The 27,658-nt window shown below is 41.7% G+C and overlaps 1 protein-coding gene across 6 annotated transcripts in view; it reads right to left on the reverse strand.

Annotated features, from left to right (window-relative positions):
• The window catches only part of RANBP3L (RAN binding protein 3 like), a 45,035-nt gene extending 24,225 nt beyond the window's left edge, over nucleotides 1–20,810 (reverse strand). For 4 of the 6 annotated variants that reach the window (XR_016441174.1, XR_016441175.1, XM_090037942.1 and 1 more), the window contains exons 1-8: nucleotides 20,202–20,810; nucleotides 6,925–7,001; nucleotides 6,610–6,649; nucleotides 5,454–5,531; nucleotides 3,392–3,463; nucleotides 2,240–2,311; nucleotides 1,488–1,633; nucleotides 994–1,097 (exon numbers count right to left, since the gene is read on the reverse strand). Coding sequence is in view for 4 of the 6 variants with exons in the window: in XM_090037942.1 (XP_089894068.1) it covers nucleotides 994–1,097; nucleotides 1,488–1,633; nucleotides 2,240–2,311; nucleotides 3,392–3,463; nucleotides 5,454–5,531; nucleotides 6,610–6,649; nucleotides 6,925–7,001; nucleotides 20,202–20,469 (857 nt within the window). In the remaining 2 variants the exon portion in view is untranslated. The remainder of the gene's footprint in view (nucleotides 1–993; nucleotides 1,098–1,487; nucleotides 1,634–2,239; nucleotides 2,312–3,391; nucleotides 3,464–5,453; nucleotides 5,532–6,609; nucleotides 6,650–6,924; nucleotides 7,002–20,201) is intronic. The other 2 variants (XM_090037944.1, XM_090037945.1) reach the window with 1 other exon arrangement.
• Nucleotides 20,811–27,658: the final 6,848 nt, after the last annotated feature.

The following is a 27,658-nucleotide window of genomic DNA, read 5'->3' on the forward strand; positions in this document are numbered from 1 at the left end:
ATCTATCCAGGTTTATCTGCCATTTTGAAAGCAGTTTATATGTACTGAACTTCTGTTGTGTTACGGATTTGAACTGGTTTCTGATCACTTATACTGGTTTATGTATAATTTCTGTCCCAAGCCCAGGTAAACAACTTTCATAATGGCATCACAAAGGTTCACTACTACTGACCATTGGCTTGCCAAGCTGGTTATCTGCAGACCGGTAGCAGTCTTGGACAACTGGTTTCTAGACATCAATAGCAACCCACTTCTGTACCACCATGTGCATCTTCAGTTGCACAATGGAGCATCAGCAGCTTGGGAGAAGTTCCTCTCAGGGAGCCCCGAAAATCTCCACGTTGAGCTGGGTCAGAGTACCCCCACCTGGCAGAGGGCAAGAGGCCTGGGGATCAGCCTGCCACCTGGGGATATTCCTGCCCAGCTCAACATGCTGCAGAGGGGCTCACTGGGGCACAAGCATGGTCTAGTATGGGTCTAGCTGGCAAGCAGCCACCATGATGAAGCACCCTTGTGCCCCAGCCAGCTTCATCAGCATCTACACATGTGCTGCTGTGAAGTTAAAAATGCTGCATCAGGATAGTACTTGTATTTACAAGTTTATAAGTTTACTCTAACCTAATAGCCCTGCACCTGTAGACACCAAGACATTTGCTGTGGAGCTACTTAGTCTATTCCACAGTAAACATCACAGGTAGACATGCTGTTTGTTTAGTTAGACACATGCTAAGCCCTGGCTACCAATGCCCACTCAGTGCTTATTGATACAACTTCTCTACATTGGGTCTGTCTCCAGGTGCACTTATTGCGCTGGAGTTTATTGCTCAAGGGTGCACAATTTGAACATGCTTCCAATAAACTCCAGCGCAGAAAGTGCACATGTAGATGCAGCCAATGTAGAGAAAGGAAGGTCATTTTGCCTACCCTGAGCATGAAGAATGCACAAAGTACATGGACACCTAACACTGCAGACATACCCCTTGACTAACTTACCCTATTGTTTTAGGGCTTGAAAGGTTCATGATGACACATGGTCTCTCTGCTGTTCTGGAACTCATAATGTTCTCAATTGGGAAAGGTGAGCACTCTTCAGATAACTGAAAACAAGTAATATTATTAATTGGCTATGTTACAGAAAAAATAAACAGTTTTACCAGAAATATAGGGCCTTCAAAGCCATACTTAGATGAGTAAGCATTGCTTACAAGAGTAAGATATATACTAGAACATATGTATTCTGATGGAACTACAAGTTGAAAATATCTTCACTTTTATCCCATTTAAGCGAGGCTGGATTTTCAAAAACACTCAATGTTGATACAACTTTTCCCACTAAAATCATTTATGTAATACCCACTGATTTAAATTAGTCCTATCCTGAATGTTTTGGAACCCCCCACAAAACAAGTAATTTCAATTAAACATTATTACACTTCAGTCACATGGGAAAACAGTCACAGACATTTGACATAACAATTCATTTTTACCTGAATAGTTTCTTTCTTTTCAGCCTTTGGAAATAGTGGTATATGTTCAATACAGGTCTGCTTTCTTTCCTCGTATAATTGCACTGGCGGTGGCTGTAAAATGGCAGGTCTGATGACATTCCACAGCGGACAGTGTGACAAAGATCCTAGCAAAAGAGAAAATAAGTTACCATATACACAACCTTTTACTTCACATTTAAAGTATACATTCTTGTCTTTGGCGACTCAAAATGTGTGTGTTTTGATATTTTAAATTAACTGAATTTACCCATATTATTTATACATACTACCCTTTGGTATTTTAAAACCCTACTAACACACCAGTCATGGAACCAATCAACGCTAATCTTCCAAATCTAGAAAGTGGTGTAATATACATTAAAACAATTTTGTACAACTCTGCAACACATTCATCTTCTGGCTATATGAAGCTTAATCCTGCACTTACTTAATTGGAGTTTCACATCGCGTTTAGTGGAAGCAGGGCTCACTCCCTATTATATGATGTATCAGAAATGTGTATACTCATGGTCACATTCACTCCTAAATGGAGGCCCAGAACATAGGTTTCTTTGGTCCTCTAGTAAGGCTTATGTTGGTCTAAATGATTCTGTTGCACAGGAGCTATATACAAGGATGAACTTCAGCCTTAGACTGTAAGCAGCTTTGAACAAAGACTGCTGTTCTGCACTTCTGGAGTGTGCAGCTCTGGATTAACATCTGATATGTACTGCTATGATGACAATAATTACCTTCTTTTGTACTTGTGATGTCACTACTTCTTCGGAGAAGAGCTGAGGTCATGAATATATTATTCTTCTTTACTGCAAAAGAAGTGTTTATTCAAAAGGCTTAAATTATTATGTGTATTTCTGTAGCCCTCATCACTGTAGTGTCTGAGCAGGTCATGAACACTTTATCCTTACAGTCTATGCTCACAGCATCCCTGTATGCTGGTATTTCTGCTATTGATTTTAGAAAGCTTCCAAGTGCAACCCAAACATGTTCAAAAGGAATGGCTACCTTGTCTCATCAAAAGTGTCTGATAAAATGCATGACAGATAGTCCATATATATGGACATTTCATTTCCTTTTCAAGAAGATGCTGGTTTGTTGCTATAGCAACTTTGCCCCCTCACCAGATTACTTAAAAAGCTCTAGCCCACAATTCCTTGAGTCCCTGGATTCTCAGCACTGGTATCATGACTCCAGGGTGTCGGGGACAGACAAGTGATAGAACTTGTAACCACTTGCCCTTTTCCATATTTGTAAATGGGCAAATGGTCAGAGCTAGACTCAGGTGAATGGGTGTCCCAGAAGAGAAGATAGCATTGTTGTATGAACGACCCTTGTTTTCGTCCAAACAAACCCAGTTCATATTTTGGGTCAGATGTTATTGTATCTATAAGGACATCTAAGTGGCCTTGGGCACTTAATCACTTCTTTAAATCCCTGAAAAAGTTACTGCATCTACCTTTGTAAAATGCTGTCATGAGTCTTAAAACGACTATGTTACAGAATGCAGTAAGGAATAGGAGGGACATGAGCAAAGGTGGAAAAGGACTGCACATGAGGTGCTTAAGTCTACATATCAGATAGAATTGAACCGGCCCCATTTCTTTAGCTCTTTTCTGCATTTTCTCAGTATAGTCTGCTTATGTCTCATCCCTAGACTGCTCTCCTGGCAGCACAGCATTCCCTAGTGCAAAGGGGCATCAGTGCAATACTAACTGAGAAAGCAATGTCACCTACTGAATGGCAAACACTTCAAGAATTTTCTTTTGCCTTATTTACATGCCAACCTGGTCCAACCCTGTTTAGATTTGTTCCACAGAAACAGCTGTTCTATACATTTAATGATTCTGGTTTTTTACATGAATATTTGCTACACATTTCTTAATTACCTGGCTGTGATGGGGGAAAGGTAGGAAGGATGGTAAAGGAAGATGATCTTACTCTTTTCTGAGAGAGATTATCTGAAAATATAAGACATTAAAATTACCATCTGTTCAAAGCACTAAATATGAGTTTTGCATGCTAGCAAAATGTATGTGTCATGGATACCTCTTGGGTAGCAGCATATAACTGTTATCACCTAACCGCTAAGGCCTTGTCATGTAGACTTTGAATTCCCACATATTGCATGTGCAGCTCCATATACAGAAGGAGCTGACAGAGCTTAAACATACCATCACCTATGTCTTTTCCAAGCCAAACTGCACAACACGGTGATTAAAATACTAGCAGCTGCTCTATACTGCTGCATGCTTGTTGTTGGTGCATTATGTGACACAGATGTTTCTGTACTCAACTGTTTGGGTTTTTTTCTTAATTTCCCACCTTTGTTACTGCAGGTTCTAAGACACATAGGGTGTTTTTACATGTGCTCCAGGGGTGGGGAAGAGGGCACTTTAACTAGAGCTCCAAGAGCTGCTCTAATTAAGACACCCGCAGCGTCTCGTGTATCAACATCCCTGTGCTTCAAAATGGTGGTGGGGTGCTTTAACTAAAGCTCATTTGACAAGCTTTAGTTAAAGTGCCCCTACCAGCATTTTGAAGTGCAGGGATGCAGATACATGAGACTTGGAGGATGCCAGAACATGCTAATTAACAAGTCTGCTCTGATGTGCTGTAATTAAAGTGCATCAGAGTAGCCTCCCCACACATCTACAGGCACCCATACTGGCAGATTCTAACAGTACCACTCAGCCCTTGATGTATGAAGCAATTCAAAGAACATAAAGTGTATATATATAGATATACCATCTAAATGTGATTTTTAGGATAGATCAAAGAAACATTATTTGATGTCCCACTAAATAAAAGTATAAATATAAGATATTATAAAGGCTGTATGAAATGATTATAAAGGCTGCATGAGTACGAGTCACTGACATTAAGGCCTGAATTTTGGGAAGAGCATCTACTCCCATTGTTACAGTCACTACATGATTTAAAGTAGAAATTATTTCTTTGTTTTCCTTGCCTTTGTTTTCTGTAATAAATGTATCCTCCGTTTACACTGCTTGCAAGGACAGGTTTTTTGTTTATGTGAGGCACCCTAGTAATTTAGTGGTTCCCAGGTGATCTGGGTTGGGACTTGAGCCAAGGCAAAGTATATTTAGACCCCAAAATTGAATCCAGCCCTTGTTGCCGCCAACCAGTGCCTGGCAGAAGGGTTACACTTATGTGGGCAGTTGCCATACAAGTGACTCATTTAAGGAGTTCTTCAGTTTTCTCCATATGAAAATACTTGCCTCAAGTTTCACAGATGTTGTGCTGGGTGTAAGAGGCTCCTCTCACACATACAGTGTCCTGACTATTGGCATCCAAACAGTTCTGGAGTCAGTATCATTTCACCATCATCCTCCCACATATGTACTCAGCCATCATTCTGCAACTGCTAAGACTAAAACTACATGTTCTGTGTTGCCTTATGCTTAGTACAAAGTAGCTGACAGTGATTTGTATAGGTCTTTCCTCTATATTGGGGCAATAATTCCAGCTCCCCTAAAAGGGTTTCCAGGTGACTTGATAAGGGGGTGGAGGAGGATTGTCATCATGGCTTCTTAATTCTCTGGGACTCACAAGGCTATACAGCAGTGAACCAGCAACTTCTTCAACAGAAGTACAAAACTTTCCTTCATTTGCTCTGGGTGAAGAATTCCAGGAAAACTGTCCCGACTGAACTACCTAAATATTCCACTATTTCATGTGGTAGTAGCTCAGATACGTAAGATTGTGACCCTCTGCTAATTTAAGGTTTTATTTATACTTAGAAAAGTTTAAAACTTCTTTTGAGAATTACTGGCTGGTCAATTTTGAAGTGTACATGTTTTTCTGACTTGGAATTATTCTAAATAAAAAATGAATATGAACAAAAGGAAAAAAGTCTTTGCTTCTTGCTTATCATGCTAGACAACACAATTTCATGCATTAAACCATGAATTGAGGGAAATGCTGTACCTGGGCCATACTGCAAGTCAGATGTTCGGAAAGTAAAAGATGATGATCTTGCCCGTTTCTTGGTATAACTGATGAAATCTATGAGAAAAGTAACATATTGTGCACTATAAAACTCAATTTTGCAACAGATTTCAGTAAAATATTGCAGTAAAGTATTAAACCCAGACAACGGTAATACTCAGAGGGCATGCCTATACATGCATTTATGCTGGCTTAAATTTACTATGCAGTAACTTACTGGGAATAGGCCAGCGTGTACATGTGCAGGCTTTAAAGTGCATTAATGCTGTGTGTGGACTGACTTGGGACTAACTTTAACAGACGTATGAAACCTGCCCTCATTTGCTCTGGATGAATAATTCCAGGAAATCTGTCCTGACTGAACTTCATAAACATTCTACTATTGTACCTCTGTTAAAGAGGTTAGTGGATCTTGCTAGTCTCAAGTCAGTCCACACACAGTGTTACTGTGCTGTAAGGCATCTACACATGCATTACTGCGCAATAACTAATGGGGCATAAATCTGATACCCTCATGATGCAGGTATCAACTTTACGCTCAAGCTGATGTAAGTTGCCATATTTACTGTGCAGTACAGGCGTGCACATATAGATACACATCCGTACTGCACAGTAATTTTGGTTAATGTGCACATGTAAATACACCCAGAATGATTTGCAGGGGAGGATTAAAGCAGAATCCATTCATGGAAAGGGGCCATGATTTAAAGCCCGTTAAGGTCCACTTTACTTTCAGTGACTTCAGTAGGCTTTGGATCAGTAAGCAGCAGGTGGCACAGGCCTCAGCTGCTTGTGAACAGATGGCTGAAGTAGGACTCTGTCCATAGTGTCTTTCAGTGCCTGGGGTCACATTATCACAAGTACTTAAAAAAAAAAAAGGTGAGGGCATTCAACAGCCATTAGTTCACTTGCCTATTCTCTGGGGCATTTGAAATTTAGATTTTGGGAGACTAGGAAGAAAAAGAATAGGGTAAACCTGATGGTTCAGTGCCTCATTGTATTTATGCTTGGTAACAGACGTTTTATGTTATAACATTCTAAAAACTATTTATGCATGGAACGAATGCAGTTAAAATGTTCCAGTATCATACTACATGTTTATAGCAAGTTTATTCAGGTTTAATGAGGCAATTACTATCGTTTTCAGCTGTGCAAATTGGGTCTTCTGCAGGCCTCTGAAAGAAAAAGAGAAAAAAGCATAAATGAGATGAGGATCTCTGCAAATTCATACATCAGGCACAACATACAGCAACCAAGTATATTTTTCCAAAATTTTGGTTCTGATCTCCATTACTTTTCATTCCCAGTCCCTCTGTAGCTCACTTGAACAAGAGTCCCATTGGTTTCCCTAGAAGCATTGTCCAGGTACGGGCTGCAGGACCAAGGCCTGCCTTGCCTGATTTTCAGGCTTCTTTATGGCCCATGCAAAGGGAAAAGCTGAAATTCTTACCTTGCAAGGTCGGTCTTTCTTTTCAAACACAAATATCGGCTGAGCAATAACTGATTTCTCTGGAAAAGTAGAGAGGTCTGTTTTCAGAATAATGCCTAGCTCTCAAGTAGGGCTTTTCTTGAAAAGATTTCAAAGTGCCTTGAGAAGGGCATCAGGAATATGCCCCCATTTTATTGATGGGGGGGGGACTGAGGCCTAGGCCAGGTGACATGGGCGACTGCTGCCTCCCAAGTCTTGGGGGGGCACCAGATCGCCGACGGTGGGGGAGGAGTGTCCCCCAGCAGCTGATTGTTGTCCAGGGTCCGCCAGCAGCCAATCGCCAACTGGGGGCAGGGTCCCCTAATGGGTAATCACCAGTGGAGAAACAGGCAGAACTGGAAGTGCACTTCCGCCAGCACTTCTGCTTTCACAGCTGGTGCTTCCAGGGGGTGCACAGCCAATCTCAGGGGGTGCATGTGCACCCCCTACGCATCACCAGTGCCAGGTGAAGTGATTGCCTAAAGCCACCTAGCAGCACAGTGACAGAGTCAGGAATAGGTCTCCACAGAGTCCAGTCATGAATCATACTTTTTACTTTAAGACACTTCCTAAATGACCTGGTATTATGAAGTATAGTGCTTTTATCTTTTGCTAAAAATCTGAAGTGAGATTCAGCTGTGCTAACTCAAGTAAAACTCTCATTAAATCCAATCGAGTTTTACATGCAGAGTTCAGCCTCATCTACCTGCTGTTCAAAATTAACATCTTTCACCCAAGAAGATCCCCAAATACTTTACAAACTCTGGGTTTGAGTCTATACTCCAACCATGCTGGAACTTCCACTTGATTTCAATAGACTTTCTAGATAGATTAAACAGATATTAATCTGGGGATAAATATTAGTTTCTTTATTAAATGTATTCAGTGTCCCCGTTACTACAGTAACTAAACACTTATCTAAAAAGCCTCTCACCTCAATCAGCATTAAAATGCATAAAAAAATATATTGCTATCACTTTGGTCAACCCACACTTCTTCCTGCCTGAGTATCTCCGGATCTGGGAGCTCTTCTCACAACATATTTCTCATTCTATACCATTCATCATTCTGAACCAGTTCCAAGTTTCAATTAAATATTTAAGAATTCCTTCATGCTGTGGTCCTTATGCCAGTCACAGTTTTCAGTCTGGTTGAGGAGAGATCCAGACCTGTCCACCATTGACAGCTGGACAGGGAGTCCCCCATCCCAGCAAGTCCCCAGTAGTCCTATATGCCTCTCAGCCAGCAGGCACACTTAGCTCAACTCCTTGCTGCAGAGGGGTGCCTTTCTGTGGGAAATTCCAGTCATTTTTCAAATTATTGCCTAACCATTTCACTCAGTTTATCATCTGATGTGTTTCTTTTGTCTTTCTGGGAGATTGCTATCTGACCCATGTGTCACCTTTGGGCTGTTGGCAATATTTGGTGCTTTGCAGGCATCAGGAGGAGAGCTGGGCTGAGAAAGCCAAAGGTGAAAGTAAGGTCTTTCTCCTACGTTACCCCCATAATCTGGGATCTCACTATGGAGCTCTGGCTAAGCCGTTGTTCCTCTCCTAGCTCAGGCTGGGCAGGATCATAGGATCATAGAAAATTAGGGTTGGAAGGGACCTTAGGAGGTCATCTAGTCCAACCCCCTGCTTTAAGCAGGACCAGCCCCAACTAGATCATCCCAGCCAAGGCTCTGTCAACCCAGCTTGTAAAAACCTCCAGGGATGGAGACTCCACAATCTCTCTGGGTAACCTGTTCCACTCCTTTGCTACCTTCCTTGTGATTAAGTTTTTCCTAATATCTAACCAAAACTTCACTTGCTGCAACTTGAGACCATTGCTTCTTATTCTGTCCTCTGCCACCACTGAGAACTGCCAGGCTCCATCCTCTCTGCCACCATGCTTCAGGTAGTTGAAGCCCAGGCTCTCAGTCTTCTCCAGACTTTGTCCATCCTTTTAACTTTTATCCCTTTTTAGGCTACCCCTTACTCTGAGAAAACCATCCCTGTATGTATCCCAAGCATTGTCTTTCAAATTCCTCCCTCAAACCCATTCCTAATTCTACCCCAATCCCTATTTTAAAATATTAAAAGTAAAATTTTCTAAAATTATTTATTGGGAGGTACAGTGACTCCAAGTATGCTAAGCACTTCTCAAAAAAACCTGTAGAAAAAAGCCCTGCCCCAAAATCAAAGTAGACTAATTTGACTGTTAGCATATAAAAAGAGAAGATGCTCTCACTTGGGTCAGCAAGATTTTTGCATTTTACATTACATTAAATTGGATTAAACAGTCAAGGGACAAAAATAGAGATAATCTGGGGAGCAGAACCAGGAGTCCCCCTACCCAGGTGAGTGCGAACCACTAGGCTACAGAGTCAGGCTTCTTCTTACTTGTTCTCCTTCAGGCCCCATGACTCTTTGATTCTTGAGTATACAACCAGACTTCAACAGGAGAGCTCAGGGGTGCCCCAAGCTAGACTACTGTATAACTTGGTAACTACAGAACTTTAGTTGGAAGATGGGAGATGCAGATTTGAATCCTTTCAAATTGAAAAGGGCCTAGAAATGGGATCAATGTTTTCCTGGAGAAGTGCTCTAACCACTAGGGTATATGTAAAAGGTAAGTAAGCATATCCCCCTCTCCTTTGTCAGGTGCTGAAGAGGACCCCAGGCTCTGGATATTTGAGTACGTGGAGGCACGTAGAGGGGGGCAGGAGTTCAGACACAAGTATGTGCTCGACATCTCTTATTCGTTAGTTCTAGATGGCTCCACGCTCAGCATGTGGGGTTCTATGGGTTGCCTTTAGGCTGCTCCTAACTTTCCCTACTGACTGGATACATGCACAGGTATTTGACACTATTTCTCTGAATTAATCTCCTGTAGCCCTGGTGCCCAGGTTTAAGCTTGTCAAAGTCTAAGGTATCAGGCACTTCAGGGACCAATCTGCATTTTACCCCTGCTGTTTTGCCAATTGTCATATAAAAATGTGGCATCCTCAAAACATGCAATTTTTACAACTGTGACTCTCCATAAAATCAACTTAGAATATCAAGCTATTCCCCACAATTATAGCCGTGAAAATATACAGAGGAGATCACCTTTCTCTTGGCTTGCATGGGGTTAAATTGTTCTAATTTTATGATCAGTTACTAAATGATAAAATAATACTTCCATTAAAGTTTAAAGTTGAAATTATTTCCTTTTAAATTTGAAAATATTAAAATATATGTAAAGGTAAAAAATGTTTATGAAAAATCTGTTACAACACTTCCATAAGGAAAGGGTGCTCACACAAATCAGATGAAATGAAAAACTTGTGATAGCTGAGAAACAAAAGTAATAGTAATGAATTATGAGCACCATTATATCTGCCTTCCATTACATTTAAAAATAATTTAGAAGTGTTACAGCCTATCTTATAGTCCTTGATGTGTATTTGCACCTTCTTACAGAAGGGCTGAATTTAGTTGCCTAAGTATTTCTTCCAATGATTTTTAACCCATCTATGGCCCACAAGGGCATCATTATTGTCACTATATTGTTCACAATGGCTGCTGAGACCTTCACAGCAATAGCAGGGTGCAAATTCAGATATTTTGCTCCAAAAGCACAATTTCCCGCCACTGGAGTGATAGGAAAATCTCTACTTGCTGGTAGCAGTAACGAATCTATAGCACAAAGCTGAGTAGTTCCAATTTTTATCCACTAGAGGGGAGGAGTGCCCATAAACTGCAGCCTCCACTTTGCCCTGTACAGTTATTAAATGAAACAATTTCTCTCTCTCTTTTTCCAAAAAGGATTATTTTTTTAATCTTTGCTCCCTTTATTAGGGTTCAAACTGCAGGATGCCTTCAAGTTACTTCAAATTCAAAACCCAATGCAGGTATATTTCCCACTGTAAAAGCTATAGCATGTCGCAGGAGCCAAGAGAAAACTGGTGTGAGAAATTAAAATAGAAAATAGAGGAGCAAACAAATCCCTAAAGAAAGGTCTCTTTCAGGGCATTTAGTGAGAGGTTTTCCTGATACCACCTTGGCCGAATGACATCTCCCCCCAGAACCAAGGGGAGACCCCTTTGTATCTCCAGCATCATGGCTCTTACAGTGTCTAGGGCAGCACTGATAGGATCAGACCCAATAGAAATAAATCTTATGAAAGCCTTTAAAAAGAAGCTTGGTCCAAAAAAATAAATAAATTCCTCTGCATAAATTTACAATAGACTTTTAACTGTTTAAATACAAATCTTCCACAGGGAACCCCCGAGGAACAAGTCAGTGCTGAAATGAAAGCGTGCTGAGGAATGAACAATGTGAGACTTTCCCTGCGCTCCAAAAGGGTTTCATTAATTTATAGCTGACACCCTCAGTTTCACTTCCCCCAAGAAAGGATGGGGTGGAGAAGGGCAACCACTTCTTCTTGTTAGCAACAGCAGGGGGGCATACAAACAGTGACTGACAGGGACAGGGTGGCTCTGCCTCATTTCCAGCCGCAGCAGCCAAGGACGTATGCAGAGAGACAGGGACCGAGGGACAGGAAAGGGGTGGAATTGAGCAGCCCCTCCTCCTCATTACCAGCAGGCCACCCAGACAGACGCAGGCTGGTTAGTGACCGGATAGGACTGGGTAGCTCCAGTCTCAAGCAGCTTGGCTACTCCTGGGTGAGGGAGGCCCTTGGAAAAGTCACCACAGGAGCCTGCCAAAGGGGCTGCCTCTGGCTTCTGGAATGGGAATATAATCCAAGAAGGGTCCAGACACAGGATCTGCCTGCCCGACCCTGACAAGCTGCCCCAGGTTGGGCTTTCCACTCCTTTCGACAGATCCCTGGCAGCTGCTGACTTAGCAAGGTCCTGCCCCAGTGTATTAGAACGGCCAAAATCCAGCTTGTGTGGGCTCTCATCTGTGTTGCTGGCCTCAGCTTCAGTGCTCTGCTCTACACATGTGGAAATTGCTCTGTGTTATGTGGGGGGGACCCAGATCTGCACTTTGCTGCGTATGCAGAACTTGGATCTCAGCCCTACTCTTCGGTGCTCTGCTCCATGGCAGAAGGTGGATCCCTGCTCTGTTGTGCTACTTTTCCCTATATGTGCAGAACGCTGAGCTCTGTACATATACGGAAGAGCAAAATGCTAGAGCTGACATTTGAGTTCAATTCATGTACGGCAAAACAGCATATTAGAACTGACTAGTAGAGCTGGGATAATAGTGCCTATGGCAACTTAAAGGTATCTCCCCCTTAATGAAGGATTGGGCAACATTAAATCTTATTCAAGATTTTAAAAAAAATTTTAGTCATTTATATCATCACTTCTAGAAAATTCCAAAATGATAAGATGAAAATATATCCTATATTTATCTGAAGAATTCTCTGATATCTGTAAACAAAATGTTCAAAATTCGATAGTTACGAAAGGATTCAGGTGCCTGATAATACTAAAATTATATGGGCAACACTGACCTCCAAATACATGTTTTTCAAACACTATCACCTATGTATACAAAAGATAGGTAAGGGCTGACAACTGTACAGGTAAAGTTGCGCATGCCTAAATGGCGATCACATTTCTAAAACTTCATGTGGGCGATAGCAAAGGGATCAGTTTAGGAAAGTGTGATTCCTGGCTGCTGTGTGAACTCAGGAAGCATTAAGCCCAAAAGACAAGTGAGGATACAGGTGAATCCAAAATGGAAGATTATTGACTTAAACCATAGCACGATAAGTTTACCTGCTCAGCAGGTAAGTGTGTAGTTAGTTCAGCTTATTTACTTTTATTCTTCTTGGTTTACTTTATTTTCCAAAAGTGAAGGAAAACGTTGTTATGTAATCAAGTTTGTTGCTGCCTTGGGCCTGATAACAGGCCTCCGGGGACAAGCCAGAGGGGGCGTAAAACCAATTCCAGCTCACTTTCTCGGTCAACAGCAAGGACCACGATGTCCCATCTCAAGAGGTGCTGTCATTGCTCTGGCTGCAATCTCTGTCTAGTCTTAGAAGAATTCCTTCTGAAGGACAAGTATTACTTGGCAGCCAGCCAGTCATTTTGGAAGAAGGTGAAATAGTAGTAATAATCTTTAACCTTCCAGGAAATTGTGCATTAATGCTAGGCACTGACTAGACTTTATAGGGTAGGGGGAATCCAAATATTAGACTGGAAAATAAGTAAGTCTTTTTTTTTTTCAGTCTGTTTTGCCACTGAAGACTGGGTAGATAAGTAGGTCAAATTTTCCTGGCTGTCTCTCTCACTTCACAAACAGAAAGGCCTCAAAATGGTCAAAAAGAATCAGAACTTGTGGCAGAGGTAATGTCTTTTATTAGACCAACTAGACATTTACAAAAAAAAAAATCTTTATTTGCAAGCTTTTGGGCGCACACACCCTTTCTTTGTGTAGGAGAATGCAAAGATTGTAAAATTTCTCCTAGATGGAAATGAAAATTCATATTTCACAGCAGAGCTGAAGGTGTTGTAAGATGACTCATTTTGTGCAAATTAGTCTCAGATAAAATTTGGAACAGTTTTTTTTTTTAAAGGAAGCAAATTCACCACTTTGAAATCTGAGAGCTGACACCTTGGCTTCTGCCTATTGTTTCAGCGACAGCTGCATTTTTACAGAGCTCAAAGCTGCCTCAAAGAAGAGAAATTCCTTGCCCAGGAGAATATTTTATCACCCCACACTATCATGAGGTATGAAATATCATAACCAGAAGGACACATAATTCAATATCCTGCTTGACACCAGAAAGTACTGAGGCAAATAGACTATTTCAACTTTTATCTGAGCCTAACATGCGCAAAATGAACTATTACAACCAGGAGATCTTACATTTTCAGCTCTCCTGTGAAATATGAATTTTCATTTCCATGTAGGAAAAGTTTTACAATCTTTACATTCTACTATCCCTGAGGAAGGGTGAGCATGCCCAAAAGCTTACAAATAAATAATTTTTTTTTGCAAGTATCTAATTGGTCTAATAAAAGATATCACCTCTGCCACAAGTTCTGATTCTAGTTGCCTGAGACCAATACAGTTACAACTTGCATCACTCCAAATGGTACATGCATCTTCCAAGATTTGCTTCAACACTTAATATTGCCAAAACACCTTCCCCTAAATTATGGATGTTTTGTGGTTGGTATGATTTTTAAATAAGTTTAAGTCCTGAAACAATATTCTTATCTAGGCCCGCTGTCCCCTCTGCAGTATTGAGTCTTTAGCGCAGAACCTAAATGAAGCAATACTCCACAACACTCAAAAACATGATGATACAATACATTAAAGTTAGTTTTGTGGGGGTTTTTCAGTCACTTATATTTAACGATTACTTTTTACACAATGTTATCAACCTTTTTACACAAGCCAGCCATACCTTTTCCTAAACTTTTCATTTGAAAAGGAAAATAAGGTTTTCAGTTTAAGAAATTCTAAAATTGCTTTTGGATTAATATACTTAAATTTAACATAACTCTCAACCCCTCCCCCCCCCCCAATGGTTTAACATAATGCCAAATAATACAACTTCAAGTTGTGATAAACTTTCAACACAACAGCATAGTAAACTAAACACACTTCTTTAACATACCCAAAACTAAGAAAATAAGAATATATATCTAAATATAATTTCTACCCTTATCTCTTAGTAAAGCATTGTATTGTATAGCATTAGCAATATTCCATATTCCATTTATATTCTATCAGGCTTTCCTTATCTAAACATTATATTATTTATTAATGCCCAATGTAAACACTGCTTAGATAGATTGACCTTAAAAAATTACAACCAATTTATATTTAGAGAATATCTATATCTAAAGCAAAAGAAGGGTAAGGGTAGTGGGCGACTTGTTTACCACATCAGGCATCAAGCCACAGATCCTGTTATAACCAGAAAAGTAGTCTGAAACAATTTAGGCCTGTTGATGCAGTACAGCATACTATGGCCTTGTCTATATGTTAGAAATAGCTATTAAAAATGAGAACAGAAAAAGAATAAGGCAACAAGGAGTAAAATATATCAAACTGGCCTATAAATTATTATAGTTCTATTAAAGTCAAAGGATCTATGATGAATTACACAATTGTTGATTTTGGCGTCAGTCTTTGTCACAAAAAAACACAATTTGGGTTTCAGTTGTATATTGATCTTATCATTCATCTTCATATCCCATAGTTGTCTACTGTTGGAAGATAACTCCTTAGGAAGCATACATTGCAAAATAAAGCCTCCCCAAAAAGGGATAATAAGTTTATTTTCTATAAATCTTGATAAATTTTAGCTCTAAAACTGCTTAGCATACTACTTTTGGATAGAAAGAGTCTACATTTCCATTGGTACAAATCAGCAAAACCAAGACTCTCCCGAACTTGTGGCAGACTTGTGCTTTAAGTTTTATAGATACTGATTACACATCATGGTGTAAAATCAACATTAGCTCACAGCCAAGTGAGCATGCAGTAGAATTTCAGCCAAGATCTGAAGTTCTTTGCTGGCCTATTTGAAGTGCATAATTCCAATTTTTGAGGAAAAGCTCAAATGTGGCACATTACACAAGGTAAAATAAAGGTTATTCAAAAATAGCAGTTTAGAAGTCTAATCTACAACCGTGCAGAACACCACCTGGGGGCTCACAGTAAGCCCTGCAAAAAGGGAGACTACTGAAGTCTCATTTTCCTGAATGAGTGCCCTGACTTTTAAAAGTGCTGATACTTCAGGAAACCCCACTGAAATCATGAGCTGTTGGTTGCTCAGCACTTCTGTAAAACCAGGTCAGATATATAGGATCCTAAATAGTCATCACATAACCTACATTTAAATTCTGACTTAATACCCTGATGCTTTTGATTTCAGTTTAACTGGAATGGAAGGTGCTCAATATCTTACTGAATGGTACCTTAGGAAAAGTAAGATAGTCCCTTCCTAACTTGATATGTCGCCAGTTTTAAATCCATGAGAGCATCTCTTTCCCAGCTAATTTATATTGTTTTTTCTATTAAGATTTTTTTGAGAGAGTATCAAATGCTCAGAAAACATCCCAATCCATTGTACTGTCATCAACATAAACATACAAAATAAAAAGAAGGCCATACCAAATCAAACCTGCCAAATGCATCAGGTGGGGTTGATCAGCACTTACGAGATAAAACGCCTCTCAGAATTTAATGGCATCTCATGGAGAGTTTTGGTAACTTGCTTGATGGAATATGACCATATTTATACCACCTCCCTGCCAAACCTGGAGCTGCTGCTGAGGAACAGGTCCTGCCCATGTGGCAACATGCTCCATGTGTGCCAAAACTTGACAACTAGGCAAGAGCAGCCATCTTAGAGGGGTCCTGAGCTCATGCCCCAGCATCACTGTCAGGCTTGGTCTCCAAAGAGCTTAGAATAATGCTGGGATGAGTGCTTAGGACTCTTCTATGCCATCTTCTACCTAATTGCCAGACTTGGGGATGTGCAGAACTGGAGTGTATAGACAGGGTTTGTTCCTCAGTGGTAATCCTGGGTGCAGCAGCATAGACATGGCCTATGGGAGCCCAGTTTTCAAACTAAATGCCTTAATGAGATTTCCAAGTTAAAGTTAGTTGAAATGTCTTCAGTGGAACACTTGCCATTGGGAAATGCCAATTCTGCAAAACCATAGGAACACTAATTTTATCAAAAGTATCAACAAAAATTATCTAAAAGTTTCCTCAACAGTCATAGAATCATAGAAAATGAGGGTTGGAAGGGACCTCAGGAGATCATCTTGTCCAACCCCCTGCTCAAAGCAGGACCAGCCCCACCAAGATCATCACAACTAAAGCTTTGTCTTGAAAGCCTCCCAGGATGGAGACTCCACCACCTCTCTGGGTAACCTCTTCCAGTGCTTCACTATCCTCCTACTGAGAACATTTTTCCTTACATCTAACCTAAATTTTCCTTGCCGCAACTTGAGACCATTGCTCCTTGTTCTGTCATCTGCCACCACTAAAAAACAGTCTAGCTCCATCCTCTTTCGAACCCTCTTTTAAGTAGTTAAAGGCTGCTATTAAATCTCCTCTCAGTCTTCTCTTCTCTAGACTAAATAAAACCAGTTCCCACAGCCTCTCCTCAGAAGTCATGTCCCCCAACCCGCAAAACATTTCTGTTGCCCTCCGCTGGACTCTCCAATTTGTTCACATCTTTTCTGTAGTGGGGGGACCAAAACTGGACACAGTACTCTAGATGTGGCTTCACCAGTGTTGAACAGAGGGGAATAATCACTTCCTCTGACCTGCCGACAACAAACCTACCAATGCACCTCAGTACGCCGTCAGCCTTCTTTGCAACAGGGGCATGCTGCTGGCTCTAATTCAGCTTATTGTCCACTGTAGCCCCCAGGTCCTTTTCAGCAGAGCTGCTGCCCAGCCAGTCAGCCCCAGCCTGTACTGGGGCATGGGATTGTTCTGTCCTAAGTGCAGGAGTTTGCACTGGTCCTTGTTGAACCTCAAAACAAAGCATTTCAACATTATTGCTAGAAAGCACTTCCTGCTTATTGGATAAAATGATATGATAAGGTCATAGTCAACATTTCCAAAATAATTCTTTTTCCAGCAATTTTATTTCTCAGGAAATTTAAAAAATTCAACATTTTGTTCTCATTTAGGATTAAAATGTAGAAATGCTGGAATTCCCAGCACAAGAAAAATGCGGAGTTTTAACTAGGCCCAGTCCAGGCTGCTTTGGGTAACACTAGGGTTGCCAACTCTGACTGAAGCTATTTCAGGAGGTGTTTTTCCCCAACATGACATAATGTCATTAATTGTACTGTTCAACCTGTTCACAATATCAACCTCCTGAATTGCTTTCAGTAGTCACCGGGAGATCGATGCCAGTAGACTGCCAGTCAATCCGGGAGGGTTGGCAACCCCAGAGGACACAGACTAGCATTTAAAAACAGGCAGCCAGCTGCCGTGCACACCCTAATACTAGTACAGTGATGTGGGGCTGTACAGTCTATTGATTAAAGGCACTATTCCAATAGAAGTAGACACTATCAACCTCAAACAGATGATGTGGACGTAACTGATGGAAGAGCAGCACTGCCTCACTAGCCTTATTCACTTCACCAGTAATCAGGTCATGCCCAGGAAACTGAGATTCCATTTGCTCTGTACTTAAGAAAAGGAAAGGGTAAAGCCTGTCCAGCTAATCCATGCCAATTAAAACTTTCAAATGGGTGTTTCTAAGAATAAATTCCCTAGACTATTAGGGCCCAATCCTGCAAAGCCCTCAGCACATAACCAGTTCATCTCACATGATGAATCTCATGGTTCCCAAAAGAACTATGGGCACAAGTACACTCTTTGTGTAAGCAAGGCTAAGCCTTTACTTTTAGACTATGTTCAACTTGAATTAATATTTTAGTAGCCAGATCTTGTTTTACTACAGGACTTAAGTACAGTTTCTTTCATCAGTGTGGATTAACCTCAACCAGTGCTATTTATTATCATAGCATATACCATGTTTTTATGGCATGGGTATATGAGAAACATATTTTTAAAAATCTTTGTTCACACTGATTATGGACAGCGGAATTCTTCTAACTCTGTTTCTGAGCACAGCATGTATAACACAGTGGCTAGCAAAGTTTCAACCTTCATATGAACAGGACCTAAATATGGATTTTTTTAAACAACTCAAAACCTGCAATTTGGGGGGGGGGGCAGGAAAGCAAACTCTTGGCTTCTTTTCAAACAAGAGAGCAGCATAAGTATTTTTAGAAGTCACATCACAGTAGTGAAATTTAAGCCAAGCTACTATGCCAGAAGTAACTGTGTCACTAAACCGCAGAGACCATGCCAAGGTATACAACCACTTGCTTCATAAAACACATCTATTTTTTGACAGCCCCCATGCCCACCGTTATTTGATCTGTTATGGGAGCACAGAGAGTAGTCAATTTTATAAGGGTTTTAAAAGTTAGTATTCTAAATATTCTCCTACCACTTTACACCTCTTAGTACCCTCCCACTGCCTCAGTGATAAGTTCTGGTGAAGTGCTACCCATTTTACTTTTATAGAACCAAGACACAGAGATGTTAAGCACCAGTAGCACAGGGATGGGTGAGAGGGGCACCTGTCCCAGGCACCAAGTTAACAGGGGGACCAGAATTGCCCCACCCCCACCCCCTATGGAGTCCATGCATTGGCAGCCGGAGCAGCCCCACAGCTTGCCCATGCTCCAAAACAGTCCCCAGCTGCTTCTGCTTCAAGCCCTCCCACTGTCCCTGCTCTTGGAACTGTGCCCCTGCCTCTCCACCCCGCAGGGTTTGCCCAGAGTGCCAGCTCTACGTGGTGCACCCCTGTTAAGCACTTATGTAAAGAACTTCTACACAGGATTAATTTAAGCCCATGCATAAATGGAACTACTTGTGCTTGAAGTTAAACAAATGCTTAATGTTGTTTATGGCTTGGGTCCTAAGCAATCTGCCAAATAACTTTTAACTCCATCAGGGGTGAAATCAGGATTTGATCTCAAAAGTGCCCATCTCCTCACACTGATTTTAGTGCTCTAGATGAAGCGGTTCGTATAGCAATACTTTGTGGTGTCACCAATGTTCTGAAAGACACAGAGTATCCTTACCAGGGCCTGTTGGACTCCTTCCTTCTTTTGGATCAGCTATTATTAATTTTAGAAAGACTAACTCTAATGCTTCTTCTTCCTGCTTCCCCAAAATGAGATGTTTTTTGATTTTTTTTTACTGTCCACATGCATAAATAACCAGGCTTTTCTGTGAGCCAGACTAAATCAGCTCATCACCTGATTCACTGCCAAGGTGCTCACGGTAGGGCTCAGCATCTAGTGTGGCCTGGATGGTTAGTACCACTTGCACTGATTTGGTCAGGCCAATCCATTCTGAAAGCCTCACAAAGTTTAAATAACGCAGAATCCAACGTCCATATGCACAACACAAGACTGATGGCAGTTAAATTAGTAGTGAAGTTTAAATCACTGGGGATTTCAAATGTAAATCTTGAACACGACTGGATTTTTTCTTAACTCAGCAGGAAATACAAATCATGGATCCAGGATGAGTTACATTAGTCATATCATGAAGAATTGGAAATTAACATTGTTTCAAGATAAACTCTATTGTGTATGCTGCTGCAGTGCCACTTCATCACTGGGATGAACTGGAAGTAACAGGGAACAGAGTTGGCCTTTGCATTTAGGTTTACTCTGTTTACCAAAATATTTTTCCTGAGGGGAAAATGAGATTCAAATGCCATGCAAAACATTAGTCAGGAAAACCTACCTGTGAAGCATTCATTGCGGGGGTGTGATTTGCTGTTATCCAAGCTGTAGATCTGATGCCTGGTGGTCTGTGCTTGAAAGTGAGCTTTGGTACCAGTAGCTTGGCTTACAGTCCAAGTGTCAACAGAACAATCTCTTCTTTTTGCGAGGTGAGGTTTGTCCTTTATATGATGCCCACAGCTGGCTGAACTAGCAGCACCTGCACATGCCTGTCCTCTCCCTGCATAAACAGCATTCACTTTACTGGCAGGAACTTGCTGGGCTTTCATAGTTATAATTTTTAAAATTAAAATATAGTAAACTTCAGTTTATGTAGCCCACAGCTTTTGGTTTAGCCTTATTACTAGCCCTTCTCTAGAAGTTCAAAAGAAAAAAGCAACCTAAACCTAACTTAGTAGCTTAAAATCCTGTATATAAGCTGTGTTTTCCAAATAACTGTCCAGACACTACCTATTCCTGCTTTGCATTCTTCTGCAGAGACAAGCTTCTGATGCAAAGCTCAAACAAACAGCTTGTTAAAGCGTAGTCAGGTCAGGTTAAAAGAAAATTGCTCTTTGGAATGAAATGTTGTAGCTGAAATGAAGGAAGTGGTAGCTGAGCACAGTCTGGTGTTACCCTGCCTGACAGCTTAGTGCAGAGTTCTTAACAGAGGCTGGACTTTGGGAGGGGATATGCAAAACTAGAAAGATTAACATAATTGGACAGGCGGGGAACTAGGATAGAGCTGCTTTGCACAGCTCCTTACCAAAAAGGGATACGGAATGACTTCAGAAGCATTTTAGGTTTTGGATTCCCAAATGTAAAATAGCTTAATATTCATTTACTAAAGCAAGGTAATCAGAGACAACAGTAGAACAAATTAACAATTAACAGCAGGTATGAGAGAGAGAGAGAATTGATGAAAGCTTGTTGACCTTTATGTCATTCAAGTGAAGAAATGCAGTTCTGAGAAGGTAGGTTTCTGCAGAACTCAGAGAAGACTCTGTGGATTGGTGTTGCAGTACATGGTCACAAAAGGGGAAAATAACCGATATTCTTCATTCCATTAATGGAACATGCATCTCGACATTAGTTGGCTCAAATAAGAAAATCATGTAGCCACAATCCAAAACAGAGATACTGTACAACTTTAATTATATATATGTGTGTATATTTGTGTGTATGCATATATGTGTGTGTTTTCAGTCATTTGTAGAAAGTTAGGAACAACAGCATAAAAACTTGAAGATATTCAGAGTAAACTTTTAGGGTATAATCCTGCAACCTTGACTCTTTCAGATATTCCCATTCAAGTTGATGGTCACATTCAAAGCAGACTCAAAAGTTTACAGATCACCAGTACAGAGCATATATAATTCATACTTTCCTTCCAGGCTCTGAACTTTGTACTTTATACCAAGATTTCATGTAAATCCTATATATCTAGATTCACACTTACTTACAAAAGGTAGAATTTATACCCTTCATACACACCACCTGGGAATTTGATCCACTGATTATAATATAATTCATTTGCTAAGGGGCCAGAAGAAATGAATGCAGCAGGCAAGCAACTAGCAGGAGGGTTTAAGACTTTGAAAGTTAAGTAGGTCATATCCTGCTTGAACTTCGAGCTGCCAGAAAATGGTATAAATTACACTAACTTGGACTCCCTTACACATTGCTCTGGGTTTGTAAGTAGATCCCTGGGAATCCAATCAAACATGAGACTTAAATTTATACCCCACAACACTACCACCAAATGGCCCAAAGTCGTTATTTCTGTGAATAAGGACTACTATGTTCAGTGAGGATAATAAAAATTTTGCAAAACGGTGTTAGGAACATGTTTCCAAAGCAGCAAATATAGAGTTAGATTGCCATTAAGGTAAAACCTTTTGTAAAACATGTGCAGCTCCTTATTTATGCCGGGATGAGTAATTTGTTACTTCTCTTTAAATTAAACAGCATACTTGCCCTTTCATCTCCAGTCCCTGACACTGACAGGGACTATTCTGCTCTTCCTGGGCCCCTTTTTAGTGAGCTACATTTAAGAAATGCAAGTTTGTGGCGACTTCTGGGCTCCCACAAGTGCAAAAGCTGCTGTTTGTGGTGGGTCTAGCAATGAGTATGCATTATTCCTTCCCATCTCTGTACAGCCATATTAACGGAGAAAACAAGAATTAGAAAAAGATAAACCCTAAAAATATTTCAGTAGATCATTAAGGTCATTATTAAAATAAGGTAGAATGTATGCCTTTTGCAGCACAAAGGTACTATCTGTTCTATTCAATCAGAACAAAAGAAGTCAGCTAAAGACAAAGGGCCTGGAGACATGGCATGCTACCACCAGCATGATTTATGTTGGTTCTGTATCCCAATACAGATTACACTGGTATCTGGAGCAAAGAGATGAGTGGCTGTCCAGGTGTAGCTGTTGCAGTAGGTGCTATTACAGTGCCTTGTCACTGGGCGGTGTGAGAGCATGTAACTTACACTGATTTTTCTGGTAACTCTCCTCCAGATTCTAGGAAGTTATGCCAATGTAGAGGTTTATGTCATGTGTCCACAACCATTTTACATTAGTTTAAATAGAATTCATGCCAGGCCCCAAAGAGTTGTTCTTTATGGCAAATATTTGTGCGGTCCATCATAGCACATAACCTTATAATCCAAATAATGTATGGCAGTCACCAGCCACTAATTTAGACTGTCACAAGAGAAAGAGTTTATGTACTAAATGCACATAGGAGAATTATCATAGCAATTGGAAGCTGTTATCAAAATCCAGTTCGAGTTGTGCACACAGGACTGACTGACTGTACTCCCCAAAGAGGATTCGGTTCTGTGAAAACAGCACATGCACCATAGCAAACACTGAGGAAACCCATCTGCCAATGCACTCTTCCTTTTTACAGGCACCCCTGTTCCTGCCGAGATCTGAGTGGTTTCAGCAATTTATTTCTGAGGAATAAGTATATCTGAGGAATTGGATATATTGGAAACTTAAGGAAAAATGACCCCTTGTTGGGTTACATAGAAGATGTCATTATGGGCACAAAAGATCCAAAGAAAGAACAGCTTAAAAATTAATTTAGGAAAGACGTCATCCCTCCAGGGAGATGCATCAAGTTTTGAGTCTGCTATAGCTCACACAAGAGCAAGCTTTTGAAGCTGGCAGTATTATTCTGCTTCTGGAGAGAGCAGAGTTTGATATATGATGGACTCTGAACTTTTGTAAATACACTTAAAATATTCTGATAACATAATATTTATAATTTGAAGCAGAACTACTCAAAACCATAAATGTTTTAAATTGACACAGCTGTTTGCACAGAATTCTGTCTTTCTTTGTTTTTTTTCAAAGAAAAAATAATAAAAGCCCAAGTAAAGGAACATGGTGAAGCAACCAGGCATTGTGGTGATTCCCATGATGAAATGTTGAATGCTCACAACGACATCTAAACGATCCCTATTCCTGAGGAGAACACACCCTAATCCTTAATAGTTACAATTTGGTTTAAAGTCCCAAATTGTGCAGTTACTTTTTCATTAACACTAATTCTTGTTATAGGATATTGTTATTATCCTTATAAATTGTCAGTCCTTTGAATCTTGCTAAGACCTTGGCCTCAATGACATTATGGAAAGTGATTTTCACAATCCAATTTCATCAGATGTCTCCTTCTCCCAGTTGCAATGTATGAAAAACAAGAGCTCCTGAAATTTCTTGCCTGTTCCAATAATTATTTAATGTATTTCACAGAATCAAAGAAAATTGAGGTTGGAAGGGACCTCAGAAGGTCATCTAGTCCAACCCCCTGCTTACAGCAGGACCATTTCCAACTAGATTATCCCAGCCAAATCTTTATTTAGTCAGGTCTTGAAAACCTCCAAAGAGAACTTCTACAACCTCTCTGGGTAGCCTGTTCCAGTGCTTTACTACTCTCCTAGGAGAATGTTTTTCCAACTATCTAACCTAAACTTCCCTTGCTGCAACTTGTGATAATTGCTCCTTGTTCTGTCATCTGCCACCGCTGAGAATAGTTTAGTTCCATCCTCTCTGGAGCCCCCCTTCAGGTAGCTGAAGGCTGCTTTTAAATCCTCTCTCAGTCTTCTCTTCTCCAGACTAAATAAACCCAGCATCTCCTCAGCCTCTCCTCATAAGTTACGTGCCCTAGACCCCAAACTGTTTTCATTGCCCTCCACAGGACTCTCTCCAATTTGTCCACATCCTTTCTGTAGTGGGAGGCCCAAAACTAGACACAGTACTCCAGATGTGGCCTCATCAGTGCCAAAGAGGGGAAAAATAACTTCTCTTCAATCTGCTGGCAATGTTCCTACTAATACAGCCTAGTATGCCATTAGCCTTCTTCATAACAAGGGCACAGTGGTGGCTCATATTCAGCTTACTGTCCATGATAGCCCCCAGGTCCTTTTCTGCAGAGTTGCTGGCCAGCCAGTCAGCCCCAGCCTGTACTGGTGCGTGGGATTGTTCTGTCCTGAGTGCAGTGTGCGAGGCGCGAGCCAGGTTGTGACTGTTGCCCCGGTGGGTTCTATCCCCTGGTGTTAGTTTGTGAGAGGGAGAGGTAGACTTCTAACGGTTCCAGAACATTTTTACTTGATCTCTTACTTACGTACCATGGGTGTGGATGTGGCTGCGCAGGCGGTTACACTTGGATCTGTCCCGGTTCGGGTGAGGGACAAACGAACAAAAAACAAAACGATGGATCCGAGAACGAAAACGACGATGAACAAATGGATACGAACGAGTGCACAAACGATTGCCTATGGTTCCGGAGGCAGGAGAAGCCGTGGGAACCTGGCCAGGCCTACCCACTGAGCGGTGAATGCTCTGGCTTCTCCCTGGGTGGAAACTCAACCCTAGCTTTTATAGGCTAGATGACAAGCCCAATTTCAAGCCCCGATTGGTCACATTTTTCCTGCTAAAATGTTCGCAGGGTTTTTCCACAGGGGACGGGGTTTCCCTAGCACATGGCCAGGGCCATGCAGCAAGCCAAATAGGGGCTTCCCAGATTGTGAGGAGAGTGCTTGACGGCATCTGTTGCTGGGTAAAGCTGGCAGAGTCCAGCTGGAGAGTGACATGCAGGACTTCACACTTTTTCTTATTGAATTTATGAGATTTCAAATCCTCCAATTTGTCTGGTCTCACTGGGTGTGTCTACATGAGACACTTAACTGTGCAGTACTGTAGTTTACTGCATAGTAAGCATGTGTGTCCACACGTGCACATGCTTACTGCACAGGAAACCTCACTAATTGAGAGTCAATTTGCTACCTGCACATGCAAGTAGCAAATTTACTTGCAGTTAGTGCTCATGTAGTGCAGTAGTGCTCATGTAGACACCTGGCCAGGACCAGCTCTGCTCCTGGTCAGCAGGCCATCAGGGGCAGGAGATTATTCCCTGCCCACAGGAGCTGTCTGCTGGGGCAGGCTTCGCCACCAGAGCCTGGGTGGGAACTATATCCCCCTACCCCAGCAGCAGGGAACTCCAAGCCCCGCCCCGTTCTGAGATCGCAATCAAGGAGTTATGATTGGGAGATCCTTATCTTCCAGCCCCTGCTTCACATCATGATCAGGGAGTTGGGAGGTCCTTATCTCCCAGCATCAGCTTTGTGGTTGTGGGACCAGTGCTGGTAGAGCCTCATCTCCCAGCCCAAGCTCCGCATTTGCAGGGCTCAGGCTGGGAGATCCTTATCTCCGAGTGCCAGCTCTGTGCTCACAGAGCTGAGTAGGGAACAAGTTCCCCAGATGGTTCCCCACCCAGTTCCATGCTCACAGAGCAAACGGTTGCCCCCATGGCAGATTGAGGCAGGTTGCTGGGACCTGTACCCAGGACCTGTACCCTACCCCTGATGGGGGAGCCAGGGTCAGAACCTCCTTGTTGTGGGGCAGGGGAACATTGTTCCTGCACCGGCAGCAGACAGCACCAGTCAGGAGGTAGCTGTCTCCTGGCCCAGTGCTCCCTGCCAGCCCCTGGGCTAGCACCCATGGGGGCCCTAGAGTTCTCCCTGGTGGCAGCAAGGGCCCATTGCAGTGCCCCAAGAAGCAGGAGCAGCAGATCTGCTTCTGCTTCTCTTCATGTGTGGACACCTGCCTGTGAGTATTTACTCATGAGTAGTTTACTTGCAAGTAAACTGCTCCTGGATCTAATATATCTGTATTAGACATACACTCCAGGGTAAGGCTAAGATTCAAAGGGTATCTATTAGCCCATCCAGGTTAATGTCATCCAAAAACTTGCTGAAAGTACACTCCATCCTATATTCCAGATCACTTGCTGAAAGTATACTCCATCCTATATTCCAGATCACTGATGAAGATACTTCATGTCCTCTATTATTTGTCTTCTAATGTAAATAATTCCAAACATTTCAACTCCTGGTCTACCTATCCTTCTCTGAATATTCTATAACTCTGTAACATCCTTTCTAGGATGAGGTAATCTGCGCGTATTTCAAGAGGCAGTTCCACTGAACTATATAATAGGATAATTTCCCCATATTATTTCTCATTCTGTTCTTGATGCCTCCTAATATGTTTTGTTGTTGTTGTTTTTTTAATCACATACAGGGGGCATCCTCATGAGATACTTTACTGTGCAGTAGAGCTAATTACTGTGTAGTAAGCATCATGTGCTGACCTTTACTGGGCACGTCTATACAAGATGCTTAATGGCGAATTAGCGTAGTTTACCGTGAAGTAAGCATATGGGTCTATACGTTCACATGCTTACTTCACAGTAAATGTCTCTAATCCTGAGTAAATTAAATGCAAGTGGTAAATTTACTTGGCATTAGTAACAGCATGGTAGTGCTTGTGTAGATGTCTGGCTAGAAGCCAAATCTGCTCCCAGTCAGCCATCCACAAGGGAGCAGGAAATAGCTGCCTGTCCCCAGAAGCTGCCTGCTGCCAGGGTGAGCTCCACCACAGGAGTCCAGATGGGGACTATGTACCCCTGTCACGGCAGCAGGGAGCTCCAAAACCCCTGCTCCCAGATCATGATAGCAGAGCAGGGGCTGGGAGATCCTTATCCCCCTGCCTGAGCCCTGCAGTCATGGGGCTCAGGCTAGGAGACCCTTATCTCACAGTAGCAGCTCTGCCACCTCAGGGCCACTGCTGGGAGATGCTTATCTCCCAACCTGAGATGCACAGTGATAGAGTTCAGGCTGGAAGACCCTTAGCTTGAGCCCCACAGTCACAGGGCTCAGGCTGGGAGATAAGTGTCTTTCAGCCTAAGTCCTGTGACTGCAAGGCAAGAGGGGGTGGGAGCAGACTGCTGCCAGGAGCACTAAATCTTCTCTCAAATCCCTGCATGTAAGATGCATTGTTGGCAAAGTTCTAGCACAATCATAACATGTGTAAGTTGGAGACAGAGCTAAGGGAGCAGGGGACTGCTTGGGCTGGTGTGACCAAAGAAAGCAGAGGACTATATATACATTTCAAAGTAGAACCTG

This window comes from Crocodylus siamensis, chromosome 3, assembly GCF_052110815.1.
Source record: "Crocodylus siamensis isolate JL-2025a chromosome 3, ASM5211081v1, whole genome shotgun sequence".
Taxonomy (NCBI): Eukaryota; Metazoa; Chordata; order Crocodylia; family Crocodylidae; genus Crocodylus; species Crocodylus siamensis.